The 22,856-nt window shown below is 41.0% G+C and overlaps 1 protein-coding gene across 13 annotated transcripts in view; it reads left to right on the forward strand.

The window, feature by feature from the left end:
• LOC106968330 (protocadherin alpha-C2) overlaps positions 1–22,856 on the forward strand; it is a 195,817-nt gene that overhangs the window by 139,217 nt on the left and 33,744 nt on the right. For 11 of the 13 annotated variants that reach the window (XM_053222096.1, XM_053222086.1, XM_053222108.1 and 8 more), the window contains exon 2: positions 20,983–21,041. In XM_053222096.1, the coding sequence (XP_053078071.1) occupies positions 20,983–21,041 (59 nt within the window). Of the gene's footprint in view, positions 1–8,177; positions 11,385–15,656; positions 16,376–20,982; positions 21,042–22,856 lie in introns of those variants that run through there. The other 2 variants (XM_015064541.3, XM_027076522.2) reach the window with 2 other exon arrangements.

Raw genomic sequence — 22,856 nt, forward strand, 5'->3', positions numbered from 1 at the left:
ACAGAGAGAAAGTGAGATTTTTACTGAGATCTGCTTGAAATCAACTCTGTATTTCTACTAAATTATTGAACCATTCTGTGCCTCAGTTCTATATCTTTGTTGAAGTTACCACTCCACTGCCTTTGGTTCAATAGATTTATTAGAGAATTGTCCAATAGAGTTAAATAAAGAAAAGTCACAGGTAAAGTGTTGATTGATTGGGAACTTTTGTGTATATTTTTTCCTATTCAGTGCTGAAAAGCTGAAGTTGGCATCAACCAACTTCAGGTTGTAGATGCATCAAGTTAAATGATTTTAAGATTTTTGAGACTATTAGTTTGGAGGTGCTGTATGAATAGAAGCAGTACTACATTTTCCTTCTCTCTACCTAATGCTGTCAGTTAGGTAGAGTATATACTTTTTGCTTGTGATATTAAAAAAGAGAGAGAATGCAGAAGCTTGGATTTTCCAATTTTTTTTTTTTTTTGACTCGTCCTTCCTTTCTCCTCAGGTTATTTGGATAATTTCATGAGACTTCTATTCCTATGCTGCCCCCCCCCTTTTTTTTTTTTTGGCTAATAATCACTAGGAATTTATATACTGATTTTTTACATGCTTCATCTCAATCAACATTTGTAGTAAGTACTGTGTTTTCCCTATATTACTAAGCTGAGTTTTAGGGAAATTAAACAACTTTTCCAAGGACACATAATTAGTAAACAGTAGAGCTAGATCTTGAATCACAGAGTCTGGTTTTACTTCAAGCAGGAGTGCTAGAAGGCAGCCCTGCCTAGATGCATGATCTCAGCATATAATGTGATTAAAAACCTTGAAGTGGGTGGTGGGTCTGTAATTGCTAGTGGAATTTAATCCTAGATCCTACTACCTAAAAGTAAAAAAATTCTGAGGTTACCACAAAATTCAAGAATCTATAAGTCTTTTGTAAATAACTTTAATAAAAGGAGCTTTGATGAAGTTTTTTTTAGATAACCTTAATTCTCATCAAAATGCTTTAAAGGATCTTTTAATATTCACAGAAATACAGTACATCCTAACTTAGCTAATTTAGAGGATTTATATTTTACCCGCCTTATAACGTGTTGTGTACACATAACTGCTGAAGGAATTATGTAACAAAATCTACCACAAGGAATACAGGAGTGGCATTTAATTCAGAAAAGTCCAAGTCATTTGTAAAACCCCATTTGTAAGAAAATTGTAGGTGGGATGATGATACTGAAAGCAGAGATTGGGATATGAAATACAAATTTATTTTTATCACAATTTTGCTAATAAGGCCAGCCATTAAAAAAAATTCAGACGATCCAATAGAAGTCTTTAAAAGAGAAAGAAATTTGTAGTTATGGAAATAATTGAATAGGATCCCATATGAAATACTTTGAAATAGCTCTTGAGACCAGATAATACAATTCTTAATCAGGAATGCATGTGTAGTGGTCAGAGGTCATAGTAGAATCTCAAGAAACAGAGGCATGGAAAAAAGTTTCCTGGAGATTCTGAGCCATTATCTTCATCAATACTCATTGTGCTCTTGTGAGGATTAAATGAGATAATATGTATAGGAATAATATGTATAGAAATTCTATAATATGTATAGAAATTCTATAATATGTATAGAAATAGTAACTCTCAAGTGCTAAGGCATCAGGAGGAAAGAGGGACCCAAAAAGTCAACAATCACTTCATACTCTGAATATATGAATGAACAGATACTTTTGAGAAGTATCTGAGAGGTATAGTTTTGTTTTGTCCAAAGAGCAAGCAAACTATGGCCTTTATTTAGACTGAGCTTAAGTCATATCTTAGAAAACAGTTAAATTCAAGGAACCTCAACAATATGTCAATTTTTTTTATTTTTGAGAAAGAAAAAAAAAATCCAAATCAATGAATGCTTTGGCTAAAACCCACTTGGGAACAAAGATGTTCTTTAGTGCCAGATTCCCATCTTATTTTATTCTATGGCTAAAATCCCAAGAATTACAGAGAAGAAACAGGGCCAGATTAGGTTTTCTATTAAAATAAGAGGCCCCGAGTGATGAATGGAAACTTGGAACAGATTTTAATGCTAGCAGAAATTAGCTTAAATACAAACTTAGGAATTTCTGGCGTGTATTGAATCTCAAATAGGATATTGGTATTAATTTTAGTGAATTAGAAACATGGCTTAACCTAAGCAGTTGTTCTCATTCCAGAGAGCTCAATTTCTTGCTGGATTGGCCTGGACACTTGATGCTTCCTTGTCTTGAGTCATTGATAAAATATGGAATGGGATAAGACCAGTGGGGGATTGCTGTATGACTCAGAATTAACCTTCGGAAGCATTAATAACACTAACATTAATTAACACTCTTTGGTACTGTTATTCAAACAGTTATGAAATCACTTAATTCTATTATGCAGGCTTTCTTAATTTCGTCTGCAAGGATATAGTGGGAGATTTTGTTTAGTTGTCTCCTTGAACTTCAGATAGAATGTGCCGATAGCATTTCCATTATCAAAGATTCTAGCAACTGAATATCTAAAATGCCAATGAGAAATATTTTTTTTAAGTCCATGTGGTTGGTTTGATGTTATCAGTTTTTAGTTAAGCCAGTGTAGTCTCTGGTATGAATGCCTTCATTGCTAAATGCTCATAAACAATCGCTTTATTGATATTAGAGTTTGAAGGAATTTATATTAAGCTCAATGGCACTTTTTTAAAAATAGGAAATTTGGTTCCCTGGTTACATCTGTAAGTGCTTCCATTACCCTGGAAGATCATTTATCTAGTTAAAGACATTTGACTTACTGCTGGCACTGATCTTGAAGTTTAAGTTCTGCTTAAACATTTCCTTCAATGAAAAATAAAGAATTTGGGTGAGATAGTTTGTAAATATCTTTCAACCTTTAACATTCTATGATTTTTGTTAGGCTTTCTCTATTGAGAATACTGATCGAGAAGTGGAACCACAAAATAATTGGAACAGTTTGATTTTATCTGTCAGTATTACACTGTCTGCCCAAATCCTTTGGCCTACTCTCTCCTTAATGTTACTCATCCAAAGATAGTTTGAGTATCTTTGCTTATTGTAAGCAATTTTCAGATGCCTCAGTTAAAAATCAACAGTGTATTATATTTGTTTCTCAAAACTAAAAATATAGAGATCTTTCCCTAAAAGTTAATGCATTCTCTCTGGAGGGAAGGGAATGTGAAAAAAAAAAAACCTGTAATGTTATATGAAAAATCTTTTTATCTCCCCATCTACTGGATGCTATACCTGTAAAGAAGGCTGTAAACACATTGAAAAGTATTTTACTTCTGGAGATGCATAAATATCAGAAGTCCTGTTCCTTTACAACAATGTGAAATTGTTTAACTTCTTTGGACTGCACTAAACATTGGGATGTTCATGGTCTCTGTTTTTAAATTATATATATATATATGCTCAGTTTGTGAAACAACACAAATATACATTTTAAAAATGAAAATTAGATCTTTCCTGGGGCACCTGTGTGGCTCAGTGGGCTAAGCATCCAACTCTCGATTTTGGCTCAAGTCATGATCTCATGGTTTGTGAGATTGAGCCCTGCATTTGGCTCTACACTGATAGTGTGGAGCCTACTTGGGATTCTCTCTCCTCTCTCTTTGCTCCTAACCAACTCCTCCCTCTCTCTCTCTCTCAAAATAAATAAATAAATAAACTTAAGAAATTATTTTAAAAAATTAGATCCTTCCTGATTTGGCAGATATTCTTTTTTTAATTTTTTTTTAATGTTTATTTGTTTTTGAGAGAGAGACAGAGCGTGAGTGGTGGAAGAGCAGAGAGAGAGGGAGACACAGGATCCAAAGCAGGCTCCAGGCTCTGAGCTGTCAGCAGAGCCCGACGCAGGGCTCGAACCCATGAACTGTGAGATCATGACCTGAGCCGAAGTCAGACGCTGAAGACACTGAGCCACCCAGACAACCTGGCAGATACTTTTATCATGGCCAGCCCAAAGCCTGATCAAACTAATGGATTATGTCCCCTTGACCTATGGCCAGAAGACTCCAGATGGTTTGGTTCTAATCATTTCAAAGTAAAATTATTTGTAATGATGCAATAATAAAGGGAAAATTTATGTGAATTAGGAGAGTTCACTGAGTGCCAATATTTTTCTTAATAGGCCTAATTCAGTTGTGTTGTGATTGGTTTTGCTCTTGTGCCCAATGACCTCACGATGGATGTATTTTACAAATGCAATTAAGGGATAGAATTGAGGAATACTATTTAAAAGTTATTATCTACCAAGGGGATACACAAAACCGTGTCTACTATGGCACTTCTCTCATCATGTCACTTTTCTTGTTGGTTATATAAGCAGCAAATGCCTGTACTTTATAAGTTATAATTACAATACAAAGTAGAAAAAGCAATAACATAATACTTTTGGGCAGAGCCTTTTTTAAAGTCCAGCAACTTTATTAGTGGGATTCAGTTCTCCAGGTTTGAAATACTTGTATTTCAAATATTAAAGGAAGAAATCTATAGTAAGGTCATTTCAGACTCTTGAGCCCTCTCTCCATTAGAAATGGTCTGTTCATATACAACAAAGAGGACAAGCCTGAATTGTAGCAACTCTTGAATTTGCTAAAAAAGGATCTGAAGAAAATTACACAATCATCATTTATTGTGAGTTTATAAGGTCTCCCACACTGTGAAGAATACACAGAAATAGAAGGCATGGCTTCTACTTGCAGGTTGCTTATAATTCAGGTAAAGAAATGCTACTAAAGCTTTTGGATGAATTAAAGAATGACACATGTCAGCATTCAGAAATATGTGGTAGACTGTGAAAGGGGGGAAAGGCCATTGTGATTAGAATAGACAATGTTTTATGGATTAGGTGAGTTTTAAGATGGATTTTTGGAATGTATATAAGACTTAGGGGGAGAAAAAAGAAGAAGCTATTTCTATCTGAGAGAATTGCACAAGTTGTAAATTTAGTTCTGTTCAAAAAACATTAATTAAGTGCCTCTGTGCCAAGCACTATACTGGGTGCTGAAGATTACAGCATGCTTAGGAACTCTTTCGTACCCTGTTGCTAAAGTATTTTCACGTATCCTAAAAAGGTGAATCTCTCTCTTGTGAGGAAGTAAATCCCGTGGAGGAATTCTCATGACAGAAGTCCCTTTTCCTTGGTGATATAAAATGGGAGTGGTTTTTATTTTCAAAATACAGGATAATCTCTAGAAGTAATTGGAAAGCTTAACTTTGGAGCTCACTCAGCTTCATCACTGACTTCCTATCTGGCATAGTTTCAGATGCTCGCCTGTGTTTGATACCTAAAGGGCTATATATAAACTGTCAACTAAGGTATTATTTGATAATCAATTGTTGCATTTTAGTAATAATAATAATAGTTATACTTGTCAGTCACTATGCAAATTGCTTTATATATATCATCCCATATAATCATAACTATCTATGAGTTTTACTTAATATTGTGTCTTCCCTGATTAAAATGAGTGAACTGAAGCTTGGGTTTCAGTGCATGTCCATGGCCACACAGTCATTGGCAAGGGTGTGAATGACTCCAAACTCTGTGTTCCTAAACATTGTGTTATTCTGCTTTTTAATAGGGGTTCTTAAAGTTCCAAGGAAAGGAGTGTATAGTGAGAGAAGGAGTGGTCAAGGCATTAATATTCATATTTCTAGACAGGACACTTGCCAGCAATGTAAGCAATCTCATTCCACCAAGTAGGAAGGTTGGCAATTTTTAAAAGGCTGGCAAGCCAATTTTTAAAAGGTTGGCAAGAGGCTAAGTACAATAGTGTGTGGAACAAAATTATTGTAATATCACAGTACAGTCAATGGGGTGCCTGGGTGGCTTAGTTGGTTGAACAGCAGGCTCTTGATTTAGGCTCAGGTTATGATCTCACAGTTCATGAGATAGAGCCCCGTGTCTGGCTCCATGCTGACAGCGTGGAACCTGCTTGGGATTCTCTCTCTCTTCTCTTCTCTCTGCCCCTCCCCCATTCACATGCACACTGTCTCTCAAAATAAATAAATAAACTTTAAAAAATATATAGTACAATCTCTTTAGTACAATGTCTTTGAAAAGGTGTCTGATTTGTGTTGGTTATCTGTTTGCCTTCCCAATCACTGAGGGAGTAAATACTAGTTGAAGCTTATGATCCTGACACATCAAAATGGACAACCTGGCAGGTGTCCTTGCTGAAAGATGACAAAATTGCTAAAAGGCAAGCCCCGTTTTTTTGTGTTTTTTTTCTCTAGAGATGTGACACTTGGGGGCTTCTATTAAAAACTTCACCAAGCCTTTGTCATTTTAATCTCTTCCTTAAGTGCCTTTGATCTTTTTAGGGGCACAGATCCATGCATGGTCAATACCCAGTGGCCAGGTTTCTGAGCTGTGGGCAAAGGTGGCAGTGACTGTCAGGGCCTGGGAGGAGATGAGAGAAGAAAAGGTCACTCCTCCTGACAACTTATAACTTGACTCCACTTAGAAGCCATTTATTTCCAGAAATAAGTAATGGGTGAAGACATAGGCCAGGCCTACAACTCATGCACTTGAGAGTTTAAGGCTTTCTGAGATCAAATTACCACAGCAAACAGAGATAGAATTATTGTAGGGACATTTGGGGAGGAAGCAGACAGAGAGGGAGAAGTGAGAGACCTAAGAAAGGAGACAGGAATAGAATGTGATGGAAATTACTTCCCACTCTGCACCCTTGAGGGAACAAAGAGGACAAATAAGAAGCAGCAGTGATAGGAGGAGTCTGGGAGCATCTCTGGAATAAAATTGGTTAGGTTATGGAGTGTTGTCAGCAAGTTCACTTAGTGGGTGGAAGGGAGGGATGTGCTAGTCCAGGCCTTTGAAATCTGGCAGGATCATTGCCTTGGGCCCTTCACCTATGCCCTCAAGGCAGGAAGAATACCAACTGTCAGGTCTCATTTTGGTGTTGTTCCAGCTCAGGGCTAGAAAATGACCCACAGAGGAAAATCTAGGAGTGAGAAGGTGCTAGGAGATGAGAAAGGGAAAGGACTTTTTAGTGAGTGTTTTTTGCATGTGGGACAATGGATTTTTTTTTTTTGAGATTCTTTTTTAAAATGTTTATTTTGAGAGAGAGAGTGTGCGCACATGCGCACCCATGGAGGAGGGGCAGAGAGGGCTGGGAGAGAGAATCCTAAGTAGGCTCCTTGCTCAGCACTGAGCCCAATGCTCGGATGCTTACCGGACTGAGCCAACGAGGCACCCCAACAATGGATTTTAAATTTCTGTGGAAGAGATGAGAGGGCCTGGGAAGAGTGGATATCTGGAACAGAGAAGCAGAGGCAGTGACACAGCATGGAGATGCTTCCTCTGATCCATTTGCCTTTTTGTTCACTGGGGAGAAAATCGGTCGTCTTTTTGTTATCTCTGTAGCAATACAAGATTGAGTCTTAGGGGAAAGGAGCCCCAGAGGTGTAAAGGAGCCTCATATTTATGGAAGGTGAGCTGCAGCCATCGAAACTGCTGGCTGTTGTTAAGACAAATGCCAGCCTCCCACATTTTGCCTAATAACAGCAGATTTTTCACTGCAAAGCATTAATGGCATCCGAATTCCAGCCGGGCTTGGGAGATGAAGAGTAACGCTCTTGACGTAATGGTTTTGCAGGCTCTTGAAGACATTGTCATCTATTAAAGAAATATTTTAAACCACTCATGAAGGAACAAAGAAAATTTCTTGGATGATAAATGAAAAAAGATTTGGAGTAAAATGAGGAAAAGCTTGAGAGAAGAATTTCTTTAAAATTTTACCATATTTCCCCACTATGATCAAAAGAGGTCAAATAAGAGCTTAGCCTGTAGCTTCGTGGAGCCAATTTTTAAAAGAGAATTTTAAAACTTCAAATATTGGTTATTTGCCAAGATACACACTTGAAAAGCAAGCACTACTTGGCTCCTAGCAGAACTGAGTATTGAGATCCCAGGATGTTTTTGGCTTGCTCCGCAGAAGAGGACAGCATTTGTCCTCCCCCTCCCTTTGCCCCAGGAGTTGAACACTTTCTGTTCTATTTAGGAGTATTCTAGGGAAAATTTGGGGGGCAGGTAAATAATCTCCATCATCAGCAACCCCAGAGCGCCTCCCTTGCGTTCGTTTCTTTTGACTGTGGGGCCGCCGCCCAGGTGCCCATACTTAGCTAAGGTCCTGAGTTTATTTTCCTGAATTGCGGTTGGAAATCTTTTCCTGGGAAGGTCGGATAGCCCAGGTCCTAGAGACACAACTGTCTGTCCTAGAATAATATCCTTACAAGACCCGTTAAACAGCCGAGGTACCGTGGAGACTGGCTGAACCGGGGGATGGGGGCAGGGAGAAAGGGAGTGGCCGTGTTCCCGCGGTCTGCCGGGATCCCGCGTGTCCAGGGTGAAGGAGCCGGGGCTAGAGTGGCTGGGGCAACCGATCACTCCCGGTTGCCGTCTGCCACCTCGGTGCGGAATCGGAGCCGGACTTGCTGAGCACTCCTCCCCCTCCCGTTCTGCTTCCTTTTCCCTCCCCCCTGGAGCGGCGGCGGCGGCGGCAGCGGCAGGCAAGCAGGCAGGCTTGCAGCGAAGCCAGGCGGAGCGACTCCCAGGCGAGCGGAGGAGCTGGGATATGGGGAGTCAGCGGGGGCGGCGGGGCCAGGAGCCCTCCGGAGGGCCTACGAGAGGAGCGGCCCCCGGCGTTTGCTAGCGCGTGAGCGGTGGGGGAGCGGGCGCAGGGCAGCACGAGCAGAGGCGGAGGCGGGGCCCGGGCGTGGAGCGCGGCTGGGAAAGCTGCTGCCTCCGGCCCTGCCCGGCTACCTCCGCCGCGGCCGGTGGCTATGGAGCTGGCGGGCACCAGACCTGGGGCGACAGAGCATCTACGACTCCGGCCGCCCATGTCCTGGCTGCTGCTGCTGCTGCCTCTCCTGCTGCTACTGCTGCTGCCGGGCCCAGCGGCCTCCCAGCTACGATACTCGGTGCCGGAGGAACAGGCACCCGGCGCGCTTGTGGGCAACGTGGCTAACGCGCTGGGGCTGGAGCTGCGGCGTTTGGGGCCGGGCTGCCTGCGCATCAACCATCTGGGTGCGCCCAGTCCGCGCTACCTGGAGCTGGACCTGACAAGTGGAGCGCTCTTCGTCAACGAGCGCATTGACCGGGAGGCGCTGTGTGAGCAGCGGCCTCGCTGCCTGCTCAGCTTGGAAGTGCTGGCGCACAGCCCCGTGGCGGTGAGTGCCGTAGAGGTGGAGGTACTGGACATCAACGACAATTCGCCGCGCTTCCCGCGGCCGGATTACCAGCTTCAGGTAAGCGAATCGGTGGCTCCTGGAGCGCGCTTTCACATTGAGAGCGCGCAGGACCCCGACGTGGGCGCCAACTCGGTGCAGACTTACGAGCTCAGCCCCAGCGAGCACTTCGAGCTGGACCTTAAACCCCTGCAGGAGAACAGTAAGGTGCTGGAGCTGGTGCTGCGGAAGGGCCTGGACCGCGAGCAGGCAGTCTTGCACCACCTGGTTCTCACAGCTGTGGACGGAGGCAGCCCAGCCCGCTCGGGCACGGCACAGATCTCTGTGCGTGTCCTGGACACTAACGACAATTCTCCCACCTTCGACCAGAACACTTACCGTGTCCAGCTTCGGGAGGACGCTCCTCCGGGCACATTGGTGGTGAAGCTGAATGCCTCGGACCCGGATGAGGGCTCCAATGGCGAGCTCAGGTACTCATTGAGCAGCTACACGTCGGACCGGGAGAGGCAGCTCTTCAGCATCGATGCCAGCACTGGGGAAGTGCGGGTAAGTGGAGCACTGGATTATGAGGAGGCCTCTTCCTACCAGATCTATGTGCAGGCTACTGATCAGGGTCCAGTGCCCATGGTGGGTCACTGCAAGGTACTGGTGGACATCGTGGATGTGAATGATAATGCACCAGAGGTGGTACTCACGGACCTGTACAGCCCAGTGCCTGAGGATGCTGCATCGAATACTGTTGTGGCCCTTCTCAGTGTCAATGACCAAGACTCAGGCCCCAACCGGAAAGTGAGCCTGGGCCTGGAGGCCTCACTCCCTTTCCGGCTGAATGGCTTTGGAAACTCCTACACACTGGTGGTGAATGGTCCGCTGGACAGGGAGCGGGTAGCTGCCTACAACATCACAGTGACAGCCACTGATGGGGGAGTGCCACAGCTCACATCCCAGCGGACACTGCAGGTTGAGATCTCTGACATCAATGACAACCCACCAAGCTTCCTAAAGGACTCCTACAACATCTACATCCAGGAGAACAATTTGCCGGGGGTGTTGCTCTGCACTGTGCAAGCCACAGACCCAGATGAAAAGGAGAATGCAGAGGTGACCTACTCCCTCCTGGAGAAGGAGGTTCAAGGGCTGCCAGTCACCTCCTATGTCTCCGTTAACAGTGCCAGTGGCAGCCTTTATGCTGTCAACTCCTTTGACTATGAGAAGTTTCGGGAGTTCTTTGTGACTGTGGAGGCCCAGGACAAGGGGAGTCCACCGCTGAGCAGCACTGTGACCGCCAATGTGTATGTGGTGGACATGAATGACCATGCCCCTCACATCCTATACCCTACCTCAACTAATTCGTCAGCAGCCATTGAGATGGTGCCTCGAACTGCCCCTGCTGGCTATCTGGTCACCAAAGTCATAGCCATGGACTCAGACTCTGGGCAGAATGCTTGGCTCTTTTACCACCTGGCTCAGACTTCTGACTTGGACCTCTTTAAAGTAGAGCTACACACAGGAGAAATTAGGACTACCAGGAAGATGGGAGATGAGAGTGGAACCACTTTCAACCTGACCGTGGTGGTCCGAGACAATGGAGAGCCATCACTGTCAGCCTCTGTGGCCATTACAGTAGCTGTGGTGGATAGGGTTTCCAAAATCCTCCCTGATACTCAGAGACACGTGAAGGGTCCTCGGACATACTCTGAAATTACACTTTATCTAATAATAGCATTAAGCACAGTGTCTTTTATATTTCTTTTGACAATCATTGTTTTGAGCATCATCAAGTGCTACCACTATACTGCATATGGAACCACGTGCTGTGGGGGCTTCTGTGGAGTGAGGGAGCGGTGCCCTGCTGAACTAAACAAACAGGCCAATAACAATATTGATGCCAGGTTACCGCACGGCCTCAAAGTGCAGCCTCACTTCATTGAAGTGCGAGGGAACGGCTCCCTCACCAAGACCTACTGCTACAAGGCCTGTCTGACAGCAGGCTCAGGGAGTGACACTTTCATGTTTTATAACACAGGGGCACAGACAGGACTGGGGCCTGGGGGAGCCCAGGCGGCAGCGAGTGACAGCAGGCACCTCACAGGCCAAAGTGGGCAGAGTGCCGGGAACCTGATCATTCTCAAAAATGATGCCATTCCTCAAAACGAGGTGAGATAGCAGTCAAAGGGTTCTTCCACAGTCGTGCATTTTCACACACACCCTCCCTCCACCAATATCGTGCGCTCTACTGAGTTATTAACATTGACAGGAATTATCTGGTAAACTGAGGATTCATAGTACCTGTGACTTGATATTAATCTGCTCTGTTTCTCCTCTAGAAAAATAGTATCAGAATTGCTTTACTTTATTTTCTTTTTGGATATAGGAGGCCTTACCCATAACATTGTTAGAGAAATAAGAATTAGTCTTAAATGTTTGATGCTAAAACACAGCTCTGCAGAGGTATGGAACAGGCTTGAGAATAAGATGATGCCATAGTGGGTAATATTTTGAGATTCAGGGACAAATGGCCTCTGCTGTATCATCTATAGGGAAAGTTCTCTTTTGAAATGCTACAGGAGTGTTGGTTTTTAAAAAGCTCTGAGACCCTAGGGGTTGTGGTGGTCACCTCTGCATGCTGTCCTTGTTTATATCTTGAAAATTATCCAGTTAATATTTCCAGTAATTACACTGAACTAATGTGGTAGGACCTTCTGGAAATTCATGTTAGAGGTGACAAAGCCCTAGACTGTGGATTTCACCCTGAAGCCAAAGTTTGCTTCTTTGGCTGTTTGATGCGGTAATTCTTCTGTAGGTGCTGTCAGAGGAGATGAAGGATGGTAGGGCAAAGAGACCAAGGACCAATTTGTCTGGTTGGGCCAAGGAGATATTAGAACAAGTGGATTAGGGATGTGGGGATGTGGTGAATACCAGGACAAGCTGGAACTGGAGAGAAAGAGAAGGAGAAAAGGACTTTTCCATTAGTTACCTTTCTGGCATAGCGGGTGTTCATCATAAGGTGATTTCCCTGCATTAGATTAAATGTAGTCTGTAATCTTCTGATTTCCTGTTGGCAATTTGTAAAGTTTTAATGATATGTGAAGTAGCCTCTCAAGCCCTTTATGTCTTTAAGTTAAATGACAATACTTCCAACAATACTCCAACGTGTTCCAAAGCACATGTTCATTTTCTGAATCTAAATTTTAGTTTGTGATAGCTAGAAAAGCCTTGTAAAGTGGATGGCTTGCTGTGCATGAAGGACAGGTGTTAGTAAATACACTGGTTTTAAGTAAGCATAAGGCCAGCTTGCTCATTATTATGAAGACTGCGTATAAATTATTGGACAGTGCATGAATGTGCGGATGTGTTTGTGTAGTGTGTCGCTGTATGCAAACTTGAAAACAGTGGTTTGCTTTGTGATACTTTAAAGTTGTATTTCAGGGGCCCCTGGGTAGCACGGTCAGTTAAATGTCCAACTCTTAGCCCTGCATTGGACTCCACGCTGGCCGTGGAACCTACTTAAAAAAAAAATTGTATTTCAGAAGCCAAATTTTTGTTTCATCAATAGTGATGACCTGTTATCTTCCCAAACAACTACTTTGTAGTGAGGACTTTTAGAGGTACTATAAAAGGCATTAATAATTGTCCCTCCTATATTTTTGTGATGTATTTTCATTGACATTTTGCTGTCTTTTTATTAATGTCCCTAGTTTCACATCCTAATTCATGCTAATCTTGAGGAAAGTAATGCTTAAATACAGAAAAAAAAAAGATGGATTGAGAGAATTTCCCATGTACCTTGAGATGTATCAGAAAAGCCTGATAAATTTTAGTTGATACATAGCAGCCACAGGAGGCAGAAGGCAGATTAAGAAATACAAGGGGACACAATCAAGGTGTTTCTAGAATTCTTTAGATCATAGCTTTTGGAAGCATGTAAAAAGGCCTAGCTTTAAGTAAGGATGCTGTAGACCTTTGCTTAACAAATTCTTGTGAAGTCCTTTTGGGCCTGGGTGGGCTGCAGATGGTGAAGAGGCTGGGAGAGCAGGCCAGACAAGCTTGCCACCAACTGGGAGCTGGAAGCTCCCAAAGGACACTCTACCATCGTTCTCCTGGCTCAGAGCTTGGGGCAGTTTGACACATGAACTATTTCTGTCTTACACTGACCTGTGTGTTAATGCATGTTTTGGTACACAAATCTTTAATTGAGGAAAAAATTATGTCAGAAAAGTGCTTGCTCTTGTGGGATTTTTCCAGGAGAATGCATGATTTGAATAAAAGCAAATTTCTGCCAGCCACTTTCAGGAATCCAGTAGAGAGCCCTAAGATCTATATTACAGTTAAGAGGAGAGAGAGAGTCAGGTCAGCATGGCAAAATGGGAACAAAATCAGTCAACTCTGAAAGTCATGACCACTAGATCAACCTGTTAAATTCCCATGTTAGGCTTTCTCTTTTCCCTACCCAGTTACTGCAGATGGCATAAGAGTCCTGAGGTGCACTTCATGCCGTGTGCCTATGTTAAATTAGATGAAGATTATAAAGGATGAGTAAGGGAATTTGCACTCATTAACCACTATGCTATATGAAAATGTTCTGCTTTGCAGCATATGGGTGGTTTCATTCCCTGTAAGTCATATATGAAAGAAACATTTACCAGCATCTAACATATGAGGCAATAAGCTCAGAGAGGTTAAGTAAGACACAATCATTCTGCTTGTCTATTTTAAGTCTGGTCAGTCTGATTCCAAAGACTGTGTTGTTTGAAATAGTACCAGTAGACAGAAATCCGAACGTGTATACTTCTTTTCATATGTGATAACTTGGGCATTTCAGCCAGCATTGGTTCACCTAGTGGTGTAAGTTAACTTACTTTTAGAGATTAACTGCTTTTAGAGAAAGAGTAATTCCTTGAGTAAAAGCAGGTCACAAATGGGAGGATCAATGAATAAAAATGTTACTACCAAGCTGATTTATTTTTATATGTTTATCTGTTTTACTTTGGCATAGCCTGTTAAGATCTTTTATCTCTGTTCTTTTTCTGATTTCTCTTTTGTTGCTTATTAAACAACATTTAATACCAGACTCCAACCTTTTGACAGATTTCACCCCCCAGTGAGTTTATAGGATGAGTCACTTGTGCAGTGAAGTTTTTGAAGTAACTGTTTGGCAATGGGGCAGAATTTCTCTTTGGAGATTTCTGAAAACCCGATATTGAATGTGGTTGGCACCCCTTTCAGAATCTCCAAGAAAAGGAAACCAAATCTTAAGGTAGATTTTGTGCATCTGTGGTCCTGTGACTGCTAATGAATCACTCTGAGTGCTCTGGACAGACTTGTCCAGCTGTGCTTCCATGGGACCAGGTGGCTCAAGGTGTGGAAATCACAAAAGACTAGCAGAAATAAGATAATTTTGCTTTCATTTATTTTCAAATAATTTGGAGTCATCAAATCTTGAGTATTTCTGCCACTGTGTATGCACATTCACCCTCATTCCAGACGCAGTGATCTGAAAAAGTTAACTCTTCTTTTAGTGGCTCCTAATTTATCTCCCCTAGGACTGACTTTTCTATCTGGTGACTGTGTCCTGTTTCAGAATTTACACTTAGTGCAAAGTGACATGGTGTTATATTTATAAAAAGAGTATGGTGGTCAGAATAGGTAGAGAAATTCTATTTGTGAACTTCCATTCCAGTGTTGCATCCTCTTGTGGTCACTTTTGAGTGGGTGGGCTGTTTTGTCTTGCCATTTCCATACCGGTTATAGGACTGTTCTTCTGAGAAAAAGTTTATTTTCTTTCATCTGATAATATAATAATTGCTTCAAATTACCTCCTTCCTCCCTTTTTCTGCAGATCTGCTAAGCCAGATGGAATTATGGCTGAGCTCGTCTCGGTCTCTTTATCTTGCACATACTCTGACTGATGAAGAAATCTATTTATTGTAGCTTGAATGTCATTGGCCTACCCTTTCCTCTGACCCAGGAGTGAGCTGTCACATGGGCATCTGGTCTACCTCCAAACACTCTGCAGGGACACAGCCTGGCCTATTATAAATCGTCTATTGGCATGCTGTCTGCTTGACAGAATAGCGGAGTCGGTTCTGGATACTTGCCTTGGTTTTCCACCAATTTTTGCTCTCAATGAGAGGTTAGGATGATGTCAGTTTTCAAATATTTGAGGAAAACCTCCCATCACCAAGCCCAGTGGTTTAGATGGATTTAATGGAGATTTACAGGTGTCTTTGAATGTGACTTTTGTTAGGAATTTACCTAGCTCAATTTTTCTGTGCATATTAAGTATGAATGTAAATTTAGTTTATCCATATGATAATATTTTTTAGCGTTATAATCTATAATCATGATTTCAAAAAATCAAAGGGCAAGAGGATTCCTTAGCAGCATTTTAAATCTGCTCACCTAAAAATTAAAATTTTTTTCTTTCAGGAATTTGAACTTGACCTGCAAAGAAATATCTGACATTGCAAAAGTGAAGAAACTTTAGTTCCTTGGCACACAAACAACATCAGTTCCTTTCTGGCCTTGCAGGGTCAGAACTCTGGGCTCCAGGGAAGTGAAACTGTGAGAGAGAGGGTAACTGCTGTGCTGGCAGGCTGTGTGTCCAGAATTAAGCAAACCTAGCATTTTCTGTTGTACTGAAACCCATTCGGTATATTTTAATATTGTGTTTATTTTACTTTCCTGCTTCATGGATTAGGGGTTGCAAATGACTTCAGAAGAAAGTATTTCCCTTAGAATTCACATACTTACCATCTTTTCAACTTGATTTACTAGAAGACTAATATATAACAGTGATTATTTTAAATGTTATACTTCTTTTTGCCTTAATGACCAATAGTTTATATATTCATTTGCTATTGCTTTGTAAGAAATTACCACAAATTACTGGTTAAAAATAACTCTCAGTTATTGTCTCAGAGTCCTGCGGGATGTGAGTGGGTTCTCTGCTCTGGTTTTCACAAGGCTGAAATCCATATGGCAGCTGGGCTGAGTTCTCTTCTGTGGGCTTTGGAAAAGAATATGCTTTTAAGTTCATACAGGCTGTTGGCAGAATTAGTTCTTTTAAAAAAAAAATTAATGTTTATTTATTTTTTGAAAGAGAGAGAGAGAGCAAGCTGGGGAGGGGGCAGAGAAAGGAGAGAGAAATTCCTAACAGGCTCTGCACCATGGGGCTCAGACTCTCCAACCGTGAGATCGTGACCTGAGCTGAAACCAAAACCAAAAGTTGGATGCTTAACCGACTGAACCACCCAGGCACCCCCAGAAGTTAGCTCTTTCTGGACTACTTACATACTGTTAGCTGGAGGTCACTTTCAGCTCCTAGGGGTTGTGCTCAGGCCCTTGCCCCATCATCCCCTCCATCTTTAGAGCTAACAGGGGAGAATCTTCTCTCCCATGGAATCTGTCTCCAATTTATGTCTTCAAATCTCTCCAATTTATGTCTCTGATCTCTAGACCCAGATTTAAGGAGCTCACATGATTAGGTCAGTCCCGCCCAGATCGTTTTCTTGTCTTTTTTTTTTTTTAATGTTTATTTATTTTTGTTAGAGAGAGACAGTGTGAGTGGGGAAGGGACAGAGAGAGAGGGAGACACAGAATCCAAAGCAGGCTCCAGGCTCTGAGCTGTCAGCACAGATCCCTACATGGGGCTCGAACTCACAAACCTCAAGATCATAACCTGAGCCAAAGTCAGACGCTAATTGACTGAGCCACGCAGGTGCCCCATGGTTTCCTTGTCTTAAAGCCAAGTGTGTCATACGACATAACCTAATCAGAGTGAGAGCCATCATATTTATTCTTGGAAATTATGCAGGGCATGTACACCACAGTGTGAGGATCTTAGGAGGGCATTTTAGAATTCTGCCTATCATAGTTTATATCAGTGTTGACACAGTATCACTGAAAAAAATATGCAATGGATACATCCTTAATAGAGTCCTAATAGAAAGGAAAAGGAGATGCTACTTATAGTTTCATGTCTCAGAGGGCTATTTACTGATAGCTTCAACATGGATTTCCATGACAGAGTGTCATTTCCGGAGTGGTCTAATGATTTTTTTTTTTTTTTTGAAGGAGACAGGGTATTTTAAACCTAGTTTGTTTTAAATTTTTCTTGAAAAGGTGATTCATCCTTCTGTAGCTCAAATATTCTATGGTATAAATATTACAATAACATGGTAATAATACCATTACAGGATAAATTAAATCTTTGCTACAATTTTGATAGAATCTTAAGTGGGTTCCTGTTCTTCATTGATGCTATATCACCCATATGGACTGCCTAATTCATTTTTTCCACATGTGGAATTTTGTGGCCATTAGTGTCCTGAAGGACTAAGCTTTGAAACGACAGACATACTGGGGCTTTTCACCAATAGAAAATAAGCATAGTTCTGGAATGTATCATCCAAGTGTTAGGGAACTAAACAATCACAGTTAGTTCAGATCCTCACTATATGTCTCCAGTATGTCAGAGATATCAGAAGTCAACCTTTAAACTTGAGTTTTTCCAACTTTAATCAAGTTTGGTTGAAACCCATGTGCATTTATCACTTTAAATTATGTATCATTTAAAAGTAAATCAATATCTGTGAAACTCAGAAGTAAAAGAAAAAATTAAAGTACAGTTGGCCCTTGAACAACACGAGGATTAGGGGTGCCAGACCCATGCAGACTTGAAAATCTGATTATAATTTTGGCTCCCTTAAAACTTAACTACTAATAGCCAGCTGTTGCCCAGAAGACTTACTGAGAATGTAAACAGTTGGTTATCACATATTTTGTATGTTATATGTATTATATACTGTATTCTTTAAAAAAATCTTTTATTATATTTTATTTTATTTTTTGCAAGAGAGAGAGATAAAGAGACAGCAAGCTGGGGAGGAGCAAGAGAGAGGGAGAGAGAAATCCCAAGCAGGGCCCTGACGTGGGGCTCAAACTCACAAACTGGGAGATCATGACCTGAGCCAAAACCAAGACTCCCATACTTAACTGACTGAACCACCCTATATACTTTATTCTTAAAATAAAATAAGAATAGCCTTAGAGGAAAGAAAATGTTATTAAGAAAATCATAAATAGAACGCCTGCATGTCTCAGTCAGTTAAGTGTCTGACTTCAGTTCAGGTCATAATCTCCTGATTCATGAGTTCAAGCCCCACGTCAGGCTCTGTGCTGACAGCTCAGAGCCTGGAGCCTGCTTCAGATTCTGTGTCTCCCTTTCTCTCTGCCCCCCTCCCCACTCAGACTCTCTGTTTCTCTCTCAAAATAAATAAATAAACATTAAAAAAAAAAGTAAATCATAAGGAAGAGAACATACATTTACAGTACTGTATGGTATTTATTGAAAAAAATCCACATATAAGTGGACCTGTGCAGTTCAAACCTATGTGGTTCAAGGGTCAACTATATACATGTCATTCTGTGTAAATTAATTTAAAACACGAACTTTGGTTTAGGGAGACCTAAATGTTACGATCAACAAATCCACCGAATCAGGCAAGTAATTTAATCTCTCTAAAGCTCAGATTTCTTATTTCTATACATTTAAATACATTAATATTATCCTTGCATGATCATAAATTTGTTCAGAAACATTTTAAAAACCTACCAAATACCTGAACACTGCTCAGCTCGGAGGACATAGCTATGTATTGTGAATATCTGAGCATATTCATGTTTTATGGACAAAACAGATATATCCCTTTTATAGAATTTATGGTCAAAAAAAGTGTTAAGATAAATGCAATAATATGTTTAAAGTGCTTATCTCATTGCCTAATATTGTGTGGATCCTTAAAACATTCTGTATTCTTCCTTACCTTTTCCCTGCCTGATCTTACTACCCTAAGTGATCTCATATCTATGATTCTGGCAAATGAATCTGTTGTTGATGGACTATCATAGAAAATAGCAGCATGACGAATTGTCGTTGAGGAAGTGACTCAGTGAACTGAGTTCCATGGTCAGTCCCACTAGAATTGTGCCTCTCAGCAAAATGAGGTTGGTGCTCTCAATCCAAAGATCAAGTGGCAGCAGTTTTCATCATGAATGTTATCCAATCGTAGAAAAAAAAAATTGGCAACATTTACTTAACAGGTGTCCAAGTCTTTACTGAAGAAAGGTTCTCACAGTTGATACTAGTTCTGCTGATGCTAAGGGAAGAGATGATGGTGATTTGATTAATACAAATAGTTCAGTCATATTTCCAGGTTTACAAAATGATTTGCAAATGGTTTCTTTTGGTTCCCTCCAACACAACTAGTAGAAAATGGGAAACCCTTTCATTTCTTCTGTAGAGAGTTTCATGCTACTTTACATGGAGTATCTGTAGTATTCTGAGAACTGCTTCAAGGATAAAGCAGCTTGCATATTCACATCTTGCCAGCAAAGTTGAAAGGAGCGAGGGCAGTTAGTGTGTGGGGACATTTGAGGAAAAGTATTCTAGACTTGTAGCTTTTCCTGGGCCTTGACTTTGGCTAACTCTCTGAATACCATCTAACCACCCCATAGTCCGTCTGAAAGTTGAGATGCTGATCACTTCTTTCCTAGGTGTTGTGAAAACGTGTCTTTATGAAATACTCTGCATCCTTTGAATAAACTATAAAAATGTTATGGACAAGAATTATTGACATTTTGAAGTAGTTTACTGGTATTACTGTGGCTTTGTGTCTATGAAATATGATAATTATAATCCAGAGGAAAATACAGAATACAGCCTCCACCTCTTCATCTTTCTGCTCACATAGACCTCAGTATTCAGTGACAGGGCCATGAAAATACATTTAAAGGAAGACCTAACACAGGTTTTTTTTATAATAAACTTTTTGCTAATACATACAAGATAGTGACAGTCATCCCCATTTTGTCTCCTGTGATTCCTGAGTGGCTTCTCTTCAGCCCATAACTCCTCAAACAGTCTTCTGGGGCCTATATGTTCCTTCTTTGTCCACTCCCCTTTGAATTGACAGTTTGTAGACAGAAGGCAACAGATCTTTCTAGTACATAGGTGGTGCAGCGTGAGTCAGGTTCTTCCTGGGTTTCAGCTACTCCCTGTTAAACAATCAGAGCTTGGTGAACAGTAATTGAGTGAGGAGGCAAAGCACTCAGAAAAGCAGAGAGCGAGTGCAGTTTTATGAAAAGGATTATGTAGCAAAACAAGATCCAGCTCCCGTAGTGGTTTATTTTCCTCTCTGTAGTATTCCTCTTCAGTCAGCAGAAGAGGCAGTTATCAGTCACTGGCGTTATGACTGGGCACATCCATCCTGGGTCAAACATGCTGCAGTCTGCAAAGCCAGCAGCAGATTGCAGTCCTCTGCAGTCCGGCCAGACCAGCAGAACTTGTGTAGTTGTGCACCCTGTTTTAGCTTGAACACCAAATTGGAGATGTTCCCTTAATGAGGCATTTGAGGGCAAAAACAATGAAAGCTTTCCCTGTCTCAAAATAGACTGCCCTCCCCCTGTTGCTGCTTTAGGAACGTAGACCTGTTTTGAGCAAGGCGAAGCCACAGCTGGTCCTCACAGCATCATTAAGTCTAGTTTTTCATGATATTTAGTCTTTGCAAGGACCCTGATGAGCTAATTTTCTCACGAAGCGCTGTATATCCAGATATCCTCATAGAGTTGCACATAAAATGGCTCCTTCAATGTTTTTTTTCACATACATGGAAATATTTAAGGAACAACTAATCAATCACTGGGAGATCTCTGTTTTGCCTTATTAACACAACCTCCCTTTGTGATTTTGCAGCCACGACAGCCCAACCCAGACTGGCGTTACTCTGCTTCCCTAAGAGCAGGAATGCACAGGTATGTGTTTCCTTCCTTTTTTTCAGTGAGAAGTACTTTAACTTTTATGTCTCAGACAAATTGTGTGTGTAGGGGCTGGAAACTGCTGTTTAGAAGCTTATGATACGTTTACAGGGGAACTTTGTCTCCATGTCTATTCCTTGAAACATTGAACATACTGCCAAATGCTTCTCAAATGCTGGCAATAAGAGTCTCTTGCAAAATTACAGAGACAGACTGCTGTATACCTTCTCTCATCAAAATTTCTATAAGGAATTAATGACAACTTCTTTCATCCCTTCTCCACCTATGCTTTCTGTCCCTCCCTTAGAAATTATAATGAACACTGATGCTTTTGTACTGGAATATATGTACATGTTGTCTGCCTTGGTTTGCTATCACACATCACCTCTTATATCCTATCAACCACAGTAATCAGCTCTTATTCTTGTTCATGTTTACGCATATTAGAATCTCCTTATCTTTTCCATCTTGTTACTCTTTTGTTTCCCTCAATGGCATGGGCTCTTCAGAGGATGAGCCATGTGAAAGGCCTTTATTGAATATCTGGAGACCCAATCTAGCTTATTTTAAATTAATCTAGAGTAATAGCATTACTCTAAGACTCAGATTAATATAATTTTGCTTTCTCTACTTTGTCTCTGTGACAGTAATTGATTAACTACCATTATTCCCAGAGCTGATTTAATGCCATGGGGCCAAATAAAAGATTCTTTATGTTTGTGTGTCTTTGGAAACCAAGAAACCATAACAATCAACACCCACCAAAAGGATTTAGTTTTAAAGAAGGAATAAACTCTAAACTTAAGCTCCTCAAAATGTGAGCAACACTTAAGTAGATCTTTACCAAACCTGGATCGATTTTCTAAAGAGAGAGCTCACAAAGTATGTGTTAAGTTAATTAAAAATTAGTTTTAAGCCCCTTTAGAAATGCATTAAAGTAAAATAAATTAACACATTCTCAAGCATTACAAGTTCAGCAGAAATCATTATAATGGGTGCTGTGTCTGAACAAGAAGCAATCAGTGAAGGGCTGCAGATCATAGCTGGCATAGTGAGATGTCACTTTGGAACCAGGGTCACAATTTTAGCCCAGAAACACTTATGCAGATGCCAGGATACGAGGTGTCAGAGGGATTCTTTCTGTTTGTTAGTGACCAGTTTATGCTTTGGCCTGCACCTGAGCTATCATTGCAAAACCATATAAGAGGAGAAAGCATGGTTTATAATACCAGCTTATTCGCTCCCAGTTGAATCCGTACTTTACTTGAAAAGTACCAAAGCCATGAGATGTACCTTTAAAAATTCACTTAAAATAAAATACTAAAACATTATCACTTCCTTATTCTATTTTCAAGTGGGGAAAAGAAAGCCAAGTATCCTCCTATTCAGGTTTTGATTAAGATATTATGAGATATAAGTAGGATAAGAAATGTAATCAGAATGGAAGCTAAATGTAATTTATTCCCCACAGTGTACTGAGCAGGTATTAGAGTTGTAAACTTAAAGAATACTTCTTTTTTACACATATGCTTGGCTTCCTGGCAGTTCCAGCCTCAGACATCATGTAATGGTATCTGGAAATTCTGCTTTGAGCTGAGCTGGTTCCCAGGTAGTTACATCTTCAGAATGAGTCTGATTAAACCCATATAAGTTGCTGGTAGAATCCAAGAACACACGAAGTATATTACTATTTGGGAAAAAGAGAGTGTTCTAGGATATAGATGGAGGGAAGAATAACAGTAGGGCAGAGCGTAATGAGTGAATTTTGATTAGATACGTTATTCAAAGTCACAGAGTGAGAAGATACTCAGT

The sequence above is a fragment of the Acinonyx jubatus genome, chromosome A1, assembly GCF_027475565.1.
Source record: "Acinonyx jubatus isolate Ajub_Pintada_27869175 chromosome A1, VMU_Ajub_asm_v1.0, whole genome shotgun sequence".
Classification (NCBI taxonomy): Eukaryota; Metazoa; Chordata; class Mammalia; order Carnivora; family Felidae; genus Acinonyx; species Acinonyx jubatus.